At 39.3% G+C, this 12,859-nt stretch overlaps 1 protein-coding gene across 1 annotated transcript in view; it reads left to right on the forward strand.

The window, feature by feature from the left end:
- Positions 1-6: 6 nt before the first annotated feature.
- The window catches only part of MOSMO (modulator of smoothened), a 60,957-nt gene continuing 48,104 nt past the window's right edge, over positions 7-12,859 (forward strand). Inside the window, exon 1 of the mRNA XM_032396194.1 lies at positions 7-124. Within this exon, the coding sequence (XP_032252085.1) occupies positions 19-124 (106 nt within the window). The 5' untranslated portion in view covers positions 7-18. The remainder of the gene's footprint in view (positions 125-12,859) is intronic.

Below are 12,859 nucleotides of genomic sequence, written 5' to 3' on the forward strand. Positions count from 1 at the left end.
GGGGAGCGGGGCGGGGAAATGGATAAACTGACCATCATCTCAGGATGTCTCTTTCTGGCCGCCGATATCTTCGCCATCGCCAGCATCGCCAACCCGGACTGGATCAACACCGGGGAGTCCGCGGGTGAGCGGCGGGCGCGCGGGGCCGGACGGGGGATTGGCTGAGGGCTGAGGGAGGGGAGGGGAGACCCGGCTGAGGGGAAAACGGGGCTGGAGGGTGCGAGGCGGGGGCTGGCCTGAGGAGGGAGGGGACGAGGGGGGGGCCGGGGCGGCGGGGCCGGGAGCCCAGGGGGCCGAGGGAGGAGAGGGGATGGAGAAGAGGACGCGCGGTCGCGAGCGGGACCCTCGGGCTGAGGGGAGCGGCGCCCCAGGCTGAGCGAAAAGTGGCCGAGGGGCGACGAGACCTGGGCTGGGCTGGAGGGTCCCGCACGGGGAAGGGGGGCTGGTGGGGAGACAGTCACCGGACCTGAGGGACCCCAGAGGAACGAGCTTCGTCCTGGATTGGGGGGGTCGGGGGAGGCGGGGAGAAAGTCCAGGTGGGAGACGGGAAGAAACCGATTTGGAGAAAACTGAGGCGCCTGTGAAGGAATTAGAAACTAGGCGGAGAGCCGGGGCCGGGAGGGAGGCAGCCTGTGGGGCAGAGAGAGAAGCCCCAGAGAGCAGCGTGAGGAGTCAGGTCCGGACCCCGGCCCGGGAGGGAGCTGCGGCCGGGTTCCAGGTGGCCCGACCAGACAGGGTTAATGGTGCTGGCGGAGCTGGTGTGCTGGGTGGGGGCGGGGGTCTCCCTCCCCCGCGCCCTCGCCTGACCCCTGCCCGCTTGGCAGTGTTTAAGACGCATGTGGGTTCCGATTTTCCCTTTGAAGTCTGTGTGGTTATAATTTTGCTTTATTTTAGGCCCGGGAGCTATAATAATACTAATAATAAACTTCGTTTTATGGAGCATCTTTCATTCCAGCGCATCACAAAACGCTTTAGAGATCTTAATAGTAGTTACAAAATTAAATAACACATTAGAGTTTCAGGCCGCCCAGCAGTAGTAGCAGTGTCTGCTGTAACACCACGGAGCTGTAGGCGGCAGAGACAAGGTGGTGCCCTCAGGAGAGAAGTAGGCATCCCTCTGAAGGGTATCCCAGGTGAATGCCCTTGCAGGATTTTTCTCTTCTTGGACCACCACGCTCGCTCTCTCGCTCTCTCTCGCTCTCTCTCACCCTCTCTCACCCAGACCTGTGAGACCAAACCTCTAATTAATGTCACAGCTGTCAGGAGAGCTGATCGGAATGAAGGAATGAGCTTGTTTTCTAACTGCTTGTTCAGTGCAGGTGAAGGGAATATTGGGGGTTGGGAATGTCAGACTCCCTCCGTGAATAATTTGTTATAAAAATGTATCACTGTGCTGTCAGAGTTACTTCTTAAGTATTACTTATGGTTCTGTATTTATCCTGCAGTATATTTAGCTCTTAAAAAAAGCTGTAGCTGGGACATTTGTTGCTCCCTCCTCCCTCCCTTCTCTCCTCCATCTAGATCTAGTAACACAAAATCATGCTGTCAGATTTACGGGTTATTAAAATAACACACTAAAAAATTCTCTTTTTCTTGCCTTTACAAGTTTTAGCAGAGCTCTTAGTTGTAAAACATATATGATTATTTTGATGTGATTGAGCTGTTAGCTAATTGTTATTGTGGTAAATTTGCAATATATAAATATCAAATCAAGTGTACACAATGTATGTCAGTTATATCTCAGTTTTTTAAAAATTGTAAGGTGAATAAGAAAATGTTCGGGATGGTTTGGAATTTGATGAAACTATGGGCTGTTTCTGAAAATGTTGACAATGTCAGTGTTACTACTAGTTTGTACAGTTATATGTGTGACATGCCCTTCATGGCCTGTTGTTTTTATCTTAGTTATATGTACGGTGACTTCTTTCATGAGACTTACTTTGGGACCTTGTATATACTTAGGGGTGAAGAGGTTTCACTGTTCTAAAATAGAAGATGATTTTTGCAAAGTGCTTTTAGGTGAATCCCAATGTAAATGTCCATGGGAAAGATACACAGTTGATCCTTGAACTTGGGTTTGAAATGCACTAGTCCACTTACCCATGGAATTTCTTTGTTAAGAAATCTTACAGTACTGTAGGAAGAAATCACTGTAAGAAGAAATCAAATCTTCTTTGATAGAAATAAATACAGTACTGTAAATGTACTTTCTCTTATGATTATTTTAACATTTTCTTTTCTCTAGCTTGCTTTATTCTAAGAATACAATGTATAATACATATAACCTACAAAACATGTGTTAATCAGCTATTTATGTTATTGGCAAGGCTTCCAGTCTACAGGCTATTAGTAGTTAAGTTTTGGGGGAGTCAAAAATTATGCATGGATTTTCAACTGTGCAGGACAGGAATAACATCAGTAGACAAAGTCTTCAGCTATGAGTTGCTGCAGAGATGGGAGGGACAGAAGTTCAAGGCTTGAAAAAAGTAGAACATGTTTGAAATAAGTAAATAGTTGGAGAGAAAGCATGCCAACCAGTGATACGGGAGGATTGTCTAGCAGCATGGAAGCCTCGTTGAAATCAGTGGTCAAGAACATAGAGTGTGATAAGCCACCTGCCTTACTGACCTTCTCTAGTAGTGCTCAGTTGCTTTGATACAAGTGCGTGGTGAAAGCCAGTAGAAGGTTTCATTCATGTTTGGGGTTTGCCAACGAAATGCAACAAAATGACAGAGGAGCAAAGATGTTTAACATATTGGCCAAAATGTTGTAATGATGGCTCATGGATTCTCAGCTGGATAAAAAGTAAAAGTGAATAAAGGAAAGAGCTGATGTACTGGTCAATGAATAGCAGATGGTATATGGTCAGTGGGATTGTGGACCCAATAGAATTGAAGACCTGACTGGGAGTGATTGATACATCAAGGTGGAAGGGCAGGGAATTATGGATGCAAGGTCCAGAGTGACAGAGGGGATGTGTGGCTAAAATGGGTGGAGGAAGTGGTTTTTTTCCTAACAGTTTCCTTGGGCATCTCAGGATACCCTTCAATTAAATATTCTGTAACTTGGAAGAGGAATAATAGGAGATAGTAGGAAATTTTTCAAAATCATATCTAACCTATATTTCTTACCTTAAATATGTCAGACAGTAAGCCCCCAAAACTTAAATAGGATGTTTCTTTATTGACTTGTGCTGTGATAAGATGCACCTGAACTTTGCCTGGTACAGCATTTGTATGCTCAATGTACACTTTTTTTTATTTAATTTATTTTTTAAAGATTTATGTATTTATTTATTTATTTGAGAGAGCGAGAATGAGAGAGAGAGAGTACATGAGAGGGGGGAGGGTCAGAGGGAGAAGCAGGCTCCTCGCCGAGCAGGGAGCCCAATGTGGGACTCGATCCCAGAACTCTGGGATCATGAACTGAGCCAAAGGCAGACGCTTAACCGACTGAGCCACCCAGGCGCCCTCAATGTACACTTTTATCTGAGCAGACAGAACTAGTCTTGAGTTTTTAAAAAAATTCTAGACAGAATTGCACCTTCCAAATCAATGAAACATTTACAGGAAGTTCAAATAAGATGGCAGAAGTGACAGGACTAGCTTTATTCTAAGATCTGCACAGAAGTGACAGCCTAGCAGCAAAAAGTTAATGTGTTGGTTCCCTTCAGTGCATTAAATACAGCATATTTTGATGGTGATGTTTTTACTGCAGTTTTTTAAATGGACAAAATATATTTTGAAAATTGAATCCTGGAGCTGAAAGGTTCTGCAGATGTAATTTGAAAACCACTGTAGTGAACTAGTACAGAAAATTTCAGAATTCAAATCCAAACTTCATCACTTATCAGCTCTTTGATTTGGAGCAAGTTACTTAGCCTCTCTCTTTATAGTTCTTCCTCTGTAAAATAGGGATATTAATAATACCCACTTCATTTGATTGTTAATGATGATTGAGTTCATCCATGTAAAACATTTAGAACAGTACCTGACACATAGTAAGTGCTCATTAAAGGTTAGATATTGTTGTATTGCTATTCTAGTTTATGATAACATGTCAGAATCCCAGTTTTGAAATTAAAGCTCAGAACTTTTTACTGTGAGAACTGACACATTTTCTTTATTAGATGTTCTTGGTAATAAGGAAATACCAAGAATAATATGGCCAGGCTTAGCAGAAGTCAAATGCATCTTCCCTCTTGGCATTGGACTTTCTGCATCACTCCTATACTGTTCTTCCTCATTTAGTCTCTCATCACCATATTCTAGTCTCTCTACTCTTCAAGTTTCTACTTGAACTACCACAGAAGGAAATGAAATCCAAAAACAAAAAACTGAATAGGATAACTTCCTAAAATCCTGGCCAATAAACTGTATTATCATAAGGTTGTGGACCATGCTTCATAGTGGCAGAATTTTTAGTTAGATTTTATTGTATTGGTGCAAATACAGAGAAAGTACATTCATTTTATTTTCATTTGTATGTGGTAACGTTTCCTGAGCTTGCTCTGATAGCCTGTAGGTTATACACAGACTTTTGAAGATATAATGAAACAGAAGTAGATACTGTTTTTTAGTTTTATTGAGTTAATTCTAAGAAAGTCAACAATTCAGCAATGCTGCTTCTGATAAAAATGATCTAGAGATCCCTTCATTGAGCCATCTTCCCTTTACAGCAAGGATTTTAGTGACCATTTAGGGTGATGCCATCCTAAATCATCTTAGTTTAGTGTTCTTAACAAAGATTTCCAAACGTTTTCCAAAAGTCTCTTCCAGTACATAAAGGAACTCCTCTTTTGTGTCTAGTCACATTTCCCTCTATACTGTTGGTTATCACATTCACTTTGTAGTCTGTGGTAGTTAGTGTATTTATTCCTGAAAATATTTTCATTCTTGTTCTTTTTTTAAATTGATTAGATTGGATGTTAGAGTGTTTAAGGACTCATAATAACGGACACACTCTTTCCTGCTTATATTCTGAACTGAGGGGAAAAAGGAATAGGATCCAAAATATTATTTTATTACTGATAAAGAGAATGTGGCTTTTATCTGTGCACAAGCATCTTCCTCTTACTGGACCTCAAAATTGAATAGACTTAACCATCCATTCCCCAGCAGGACTGAGGCACCTGCCCTATAAGGCTTCCAGCATGAAAGAACAGAGGAAATGAGTGGGCAGATTGCTCCCAAAGGCAAAAAGATGGACCACATATGCCCAGTTTTTTTCTTCCAAGCTGCTAGTCGAATGTAGTCATTCCTCTGACGTGGGAAGGTTTAAGTGAGGGGACACAGATAAGCTAAAAACATTATGCTACAGCCCCCTCTCTCCCCTGTCCCTCATTTGAAACCTAGGAGATAGCTGACCTTTTGGGGAAAGAGATTTCTTTCTGCTCAAGTATAAAAACTGGCAGGTGCTTGGGGAAGTGAAAGACTTGAAGAGGGTGTCATTTCCTATTCTGCTGCCCACTACCCTCTCCACAGGAAATCCTGGTAAGCCTCAGATAGGGGACTGTGGTACTTGACATCTGTCATGTAAGATCTACAAGTGGATCCTGGCCTACAAATTGGGGTCCTTGGTTTAAAACATTAAAATTACAAGCTATCCAAGCAGACCTGTTTATTAAATACTAGAAAATTATTAAATAGCGCTTTCCCCTGAATGGTAAAAACTTCAGTGATCACAGAGGTGCTTTACCATGAAGGAGCTCTGTAACATCAGTTTATTTTTTATTTTTATTTTTTTAAAGATTTTATTTATTTATTTGACAGAGACACAGAGAGGGAGCACAAGCAGGGGGAGTGGGAGAGGGAGAAGCAGGTTCCCGCAGAGCAGGGAGCCCGATGCGGGGCTCGATCCCAGGACCCTGGGATCATGACCTGAGCCGAAGGCAGACGCTTAACGACTGAGCCACCCGGGCGCCCCTGTAACATCAGTTTAAACAAACAAAGCAGTCTATCCAGAACTTCATTTTGTTAATCTCTTTGGACATGACTTATAATGAAGGACAGAATTTGGTTCTACCTAAGAGGGCAAAAATCTTGCGATTGTATTCTCCTTTAATTTAAGAAGCATTAACAAAATTTCTTCAATAGTCTTTTGAGTCTTTTCCCAGTAAATTGCTTTTTAAAAAACAGCTTTATTGAAATGTAATTCCCATAACCATAGAAGTCACCCATTTAAAAGTGTGCATGCAGTGGCTTTTAGTATATTCATAAAGTTGTGCCCCTATCACTACAGTGAATTTTAGAACATTTTCAGTACCGCAGAAAGAAACCCCCATCCCTTAGCCATAACCCCTCAACTTTCTGTTCTTAGGCAACAACCAGTCTACTTTCTGTCTCTAAGGATTTGCCTATTCAGGACATTTTATATAAATGGAATCATACAATATGTGGTCTTTTGTGATTGGCTTCTTTCACTTAGCATCATGTTTTCAAGGCTTATCCATATTATAGTAAATATTGGTACTTCATTTCTTTTTATTGCCAAATTAATTTATCCATTAATCAGTTGAACATTTGGGCCAGTACATTTCTTTTACTTCAAAGAATAATATTTCTTTAAAATGGGCAAAGTGGTACTTTTTTTTATTTGGTTTTTTAAAGAATGGCATTATCAGTATAAATAATACTTGGCAAATAATAAGAACTTCGAGTAAAAATTCAAAGACCAGTCTTTTTTATAACGTTCACAGGACATACTTGAAGCTTGAAATCATTCATGATGCTGTAAATTTCACAGTGTAGGCCAGATTTTCCAATACAAGATTAGATTTCCTGAACAAAGCATTTATTTCCTTTACAACCTTGGTTCCAGAAGTCCTTTCTTTTTACCGTTACCAACAGGGATGTAGGCACTTCAGGATGAAGGATATAAGCTAGTAGGCCTAAAAGTTTTGGAGAAGGGGCATTTGGAACCAAGAACATGGACAGAAGCCATGAGTAAATGGAAATCACTAAAAGGCAGGAAATTCCAAAAAAGAAATGACAGAGTGATGATGCTGTTGCATTTATTAGACTGACCAGACTTCTTAAATTCTGTTACTTTTCTGTTAGAGCCAGAGCTTTCAAAGCTGGCATAATGTAGTCATGTACATCAGCCCTCCACTCAGCGGGTGTGACCTACAGCAGTGTTGCCTTTCAACCCCTTTTCTGATAAATACTAGGTTTGTACTGGAGTTGCAACAAAGTAAAATTAAAATGGTCCCACGGGATTTAGAGTCAGCCATATCTAGATAGATTCTTGGATTCCCTTTTTATAAGTTTTATGATTTGGGGGCATGTAATTTGATTTCTCAGCTATAAAATGGAGACAGTGTATTTATTTCAAAGAATGGTTGTGAGGAAATAAACCATGGTGTATTAAGGAATTAGCACTTGGTCTAGTACATAGCAAAATGCTCCAGTGTTAGTCATAATTATTATATAAAAAGTAAAAATATGTTTTAATTTTTAATATTTCCCTTTTTATTACCTGTCTTACTTACAGCTTGCCTTGTTCTAAAAAGAGACTTAAGGCAACATGGTGTGTCTGTATTTGAATATAACTGAGTCCAATCCAGGAAGAAAGACTGTGAAGTCCATTGTAGTGGTAATATCAACTTGATGGGACACATACATACCAAAACCAAGGCCTGCATTGGGTTTATATGTCTCTGGAACAGATTGAAGAGGCTTTCTAAATGAAAGGCAGCCTAGCGTCATAGAAAGGGCACACGGGTTTTGGAATCAAACCAAAACCAGCATGTAGTCAGATGCCCGTCCTGCTATTTACTAGCCATGTAGTTAATTTTAGACATGTTGTAGTTGAGTTTTTTATTAATAAAAATTATATCATTCAGACTCGATTAATACTTTTTTCAGCCCTTCCAACTGTTAGGCAGGTTCAGACTCCCAACTTTCTGTTCTTCTATAGGTTAAAGAGTAGGAACTGCAGTGCATTGAGAAAATCCTCAGTTCGGAAGTTTTTTTTTTTTAAGATTTTGTTTATTTATTTATTTGAGAGAGAAAGAGTGCGTGGATGCAAGCTGGCAGAGGGAGAGGGAAAGAATCTCAAGTGGACTCTGTGCTGAGCACGGAGCCTGATGTGGGGCTTGATCTCGTGACCCTGAGATCATGACCTGAGCTGAAACCAAGAGTCAGATGCTTAACTGACTGAGCCACTCAGGTGCCCCCAGAAGTTATTTTTAAAGGAATTTATCTAAGAGCTAGTGATCTATAAACTTTACAGTTGAGTATCAAGAGTCCATTTAGTTTCACCTCAAAGGCCGGAAATATGTTTGGAATATATGAGATAATTGTTTCTTTATAGAAACCTGGCAAATAGTAGAACTGAAAATTTAGTTTTTGTCTATGGAATAAAATTTCTTCTAGTTGTCTTTAGCTTCTATAATGCAACTGTGAGTTTTTGGGTTTTTTTCATACTTCATTTTAATGCATATTTAAGCAGTGGGCCATATTATATAATCTTATAGGGGAAATTTAGTCACATAATGAAGTATTGCTGTTTATGAAATTGTTATTGTTGGATTGTAAATAAGAGCTTAATCACACAACTTGAATGGATAATTATTTGCATAGTGACCTTATTTTTATATCCCCAAAGTAACCCAGGAGATTAGGTTGTACAATGACAGCAGTGACCGTATATAGGTATAAATTTCATATTTACAGCTTTACCTGTCTATGATGATTTATGTAAACATGACATCATATCTTTTTGGTTGTCAGAATGCTTTATTTTCAAGCTCTGGAGCTACACGATTTTTCCTAAGTGCTTTCTCTAATTCTTTGCCCAACTAGCAGCTGGCTGCTAAAAAGTTTAATACTTGCAACACCTGATCCAGTTGACCACAACAGATTAGGTATAGTGGCTGTATTATTTCATTCTTTGTTGGCTACAGACTGATGAAAAAGTAATATTTAGCAAAGCTATTGTTGAAATACTAGAGAGGTTAGGGGCGCCTGGGTGGCTCAGTCGTTAAGCGTCTGCCTTCGGCTCAGGTCATGATCCCAGGGTCCTGGGATCGAGTCCCACATCGGGCTCCCTGCTCCGCGGGAAGCCTGCTTCTCCCTCTCCCACTCCCCCTGCTTGTGTTCCCTCTCTTGCTGTGTCTCTCTCTGTCAAATAAATAAATAAATAATCTTAAAAAAAAAAAATACTAGAGAGGTTAAACAATAGCCATGAAGGAACCTAAGAATCTTTGAATAACAAGGTGCCTAAAAGTAAGTATCTGGATCAAAGTCATTTTTCCATAACATACCTATGCAAACTTTACTATGTATTCTCTCATTAGCTGTAAATTACAGGGGGGAAAATCCTTACCAAATATTCCATGAGCACGTAGAATGTGATGTTCCTTTGGGATTTATTGCTTTAGAGTTGACAAAATAGAGAAGCGTATGGATTCAGGTGTTGCTATCAATGATACATGTATTTATGAGTATATACCAAAAATGTGTAATTTACTTACATGACGTTTCAATGTATGACTCCAGTTTCAAAGCAAAGTGACATTTCTTTGAACTACTGCTCTGTTTTTTTTTTAATTAGGAGGAAAAGGCTGCACTTTTTTGTCTCTTTATACTAGCCTTGCTATAAATAAAAGGTCACATTTGGCATTTTGACACTTGGCTGTTGTATATATTGAGCAAAAAGTCAGCTGTTGCCTTTTAATATAGATCTGTTCAACCAGGGACTATATACTGCTATCATTAGAGAGTAAAAGGAGTAAAGATAAATGCAGTTGGTTGAGTCAAGTAAGAAAATAGGAGAGCAAAATCACACTGGGTCTCCTTCCTCATTTGTGTTGTATTCACAGTAAGTTACTCACCTGGAACATCACTGGGTCTACTTTCAGCTATAATAATGGAAGATTTTTTTTTCCCCCCGAAAACAGGCCATGTTCAAGTTAGTTCTGCTGACCAGACCGCTAACTTAAAAGGCAAGGATCTCTAAGACCATTTCATTTATAACCATTTCATTTTAAAAGTACCATTCATTTAAATAAAATCTTTAATTTACTATGAGTATTTCTTAGATCTTCCCATAAATATTTCCTATACCACTGGATTTTATTCCAGACAGCCTCACAACAAATGCTTATTGAAGTATGTGTGGTCTGTAAGGAACTGAGAGACTGCATTTAAGCAAATGAAAAAGTATTTTATCCTCGAGAAACCCGTGCTGTATTTCAGAAGATAAAATTATATACGTAAGAAATGTGTCAAATATGTGATGAAACTACTTTTTGCCCAGGTAGTTGAGGAGGAGATGGCATTTGAGCTTAACAGATGATACACTTAGTAATGAATATTTAAATAATTACAAAGATTTGGGCAGTGCTTGTCCTTGAGGGTAAAATGGCATGAGTAAAGGCAGGGAAATTTCCATTCCAGTCCATTTCGAAACATTGCTGCTAAATTCAGCTTTCTAAAGGATAAATACAATAATCACAAATGCTTGTATAGCATTTATTTTATGACAGATACTTTTCTAGGTACTTTACATGTATTTACTAATTTAACCTTCGCAATATCCGTGTATAGATGCTGTTATTGGCCTCCACAGAGATACAGAGAAGTTATGTAACTTGCCTAGGGTCACACAGCTTATAAGTAGAAGAGCTGAGATTTGAACCCAGGAAGTCTAGCTCCAGAATCCTGGCTATTAACCACTTCATGTTCTTGTACCAGAAACCTTCAGTGACTTCATCTTCCACAGCATAAGGGCATTCAAGTATCTTCACAATATGGCTTTAGCTTACCTTTCCAACCTTAGATCCTACTTTTTTCCCTGCATGGATCTACAATCTAGCTCTTCTGTATTGCTTTCTGTTTCCTAAATACAGTTTGTATTCTCATCTCTATTCTTTGCTTGTGTTATCTATTCTCAGTATCCTGTCACTCTGCCCAGTCCTTGCGTTATCAGACCTTCCCATCTTCCAAGCATGTTTGAACCACCATCTTTGTAAAAATCATTTTTGAGTCCCTACCAAAGTGATTCCCCCTCCCAACCCCTTGGTAATACCTTGCACATTTTTTCATGGTAGCATGCCTGTATCATGGTTATTTGTGTGTTACTTGCCTATTTTCTAGTAGAAATCTGGTAGATTTTTTTTTTTAAGTTCCCTAAGAACAGGGAATATGATTTATTGATCTCTGTACCTTAGGTAGCACTCAGTCCAACCTTGCATGTGGCAAGAAAGAGGAGGTGTTATGGTTGACATTAAGATTTTGAACCTAGAGTAGGGAATGAATTGGGAACTTGGGAGAGTGAACTGATTTATGGGCAAAAGTGATGAGTTTGGTTTAGACATGTTATATTTGAATAGAATAGAATATCCAAGTAGAAATGGATCTAAGAAATACTCAAGAGAGAGTATATTTGACATTCCTAATCTTATCTCATTTTTACAAGCATGATACTTATATACATAGATCAAATTATTGTTTAGTAGCTGCATATCCACAGAATGCAGGCTTTTTTTTTTTTATCAGTTGGTTTCCATTTTGAAAGTAAGGCCCAGCTACAATATAGTCATTCCCAACTTTGATTTTAAAAAAATATTCTAAGGTAAGGGGCACGTAGGTGGCTCAGTTGGTTAAGCGTCTCTTAATTTGGCTCAGGTCATAATCTCAGGATCATGAGATTAAGCCCTACATCCAGCTGTGTGCCGTGCATGGAGCCTGCTTAGGATTCTCTCTCTCCCTCTCTCCCTCTCTCCCTCCCCGCCTCCAGTCTGTTGAGTTCATGCTCGCTCTCATAAATAAATAAATAAATAAATAAAATGTGTGTATATATACACACACATATATATATTATAAAATGAAAGTTAATTTGTAGGTTGAATGGTTGGTTCTCTGGATCAATACAGGAGTTAGATTACTAGGTTAACCCATAAGACCATGTTGTAACTGAAATATTTACTTCTGTAACAACAACAAAAAAATAGTATAAAGCAATACAGTTGCATTGCTAATAACATTTTTAAAAAGATAAAAAGAAGAAAAGGAAGCTTATTTCTCTGATCCTTTAATTTGCCAATTTGACTTTAAAGCTTATGACATTCCTATAGTCAATTGTATTGTAATAGTATTGTGGGGACAGATGGTAACTACACTTGTGATGAGCACAGCATAATGTATAGACTTGCTGAATCACAATGTTTTACATCTGAAACCACTTTAACATTGTGTGTCAGCTGTACTTCAATTAAAAAAAACGCTTATAATATTCCTTCTTTGTGATTGTAGGTGCTTTACTGAGATTCTTTTTACATTTGTCAATACTATTTTATGTCATTTTTTGACTTCCAAATTGCCTATCAGAGGAAGAAGAGAGAATTTGCAAGAAATGTATGTTTAAGGGATTTCCTCAAGTGGAATATCCTGAGATAGAGTTAAATCAGCGGAGACCAAGAAGGTGTGCGTGAGTGCATCAAAGTGCATGTGGTATGTGTGGTGTGTTACATGGGGAATGGATGAGGAATTTGTAGTGGGTAAATGATCTCTGCCATGGGGAAACAAGGTGATACAGAAAAAGTTGGATCCAGTGTTCCTTATTCAATGCAAAGCCCTGTTAGTCTGGGCTAGTATGGTTACTGTTTGTTGAGGGGGGCCCGTGATGGACAGAGTAAGGAGAAAAACAATATTTTATATGCCAGTTAGGGTATAAGATGGTGCAAAATATTTTTAACTTGAAGAGTGCCTCTCTTTTTTTTTAAGATACCATTTTTAAGTAATCTCTACAACCAACGTCGGGCTCAGACTCACAACCCCAAGATCAAGAGCCACATGCTTCTCCAACTGAGCCAGCCAGATGCCCCCTTGAAGAGTACCTCTGTTGAAACTTGGCT

The sequence above is a fragment of the Phoca vitulina genome, unplaced genomic scaffold (genome assembly GCF_004348235.1).
Source record: "Phoca vitulina isolate PV1807 unplaced genomic scaffold, GSC_HSeal_1.0 scaffold90, whole genome shotgun sequence".
Taxonomy (NCBI): Eukaryota; Metazoa; Chordata; class Mammalia; order Carnivora; family Phocidae; genus Phoca; species Phoca vitulina.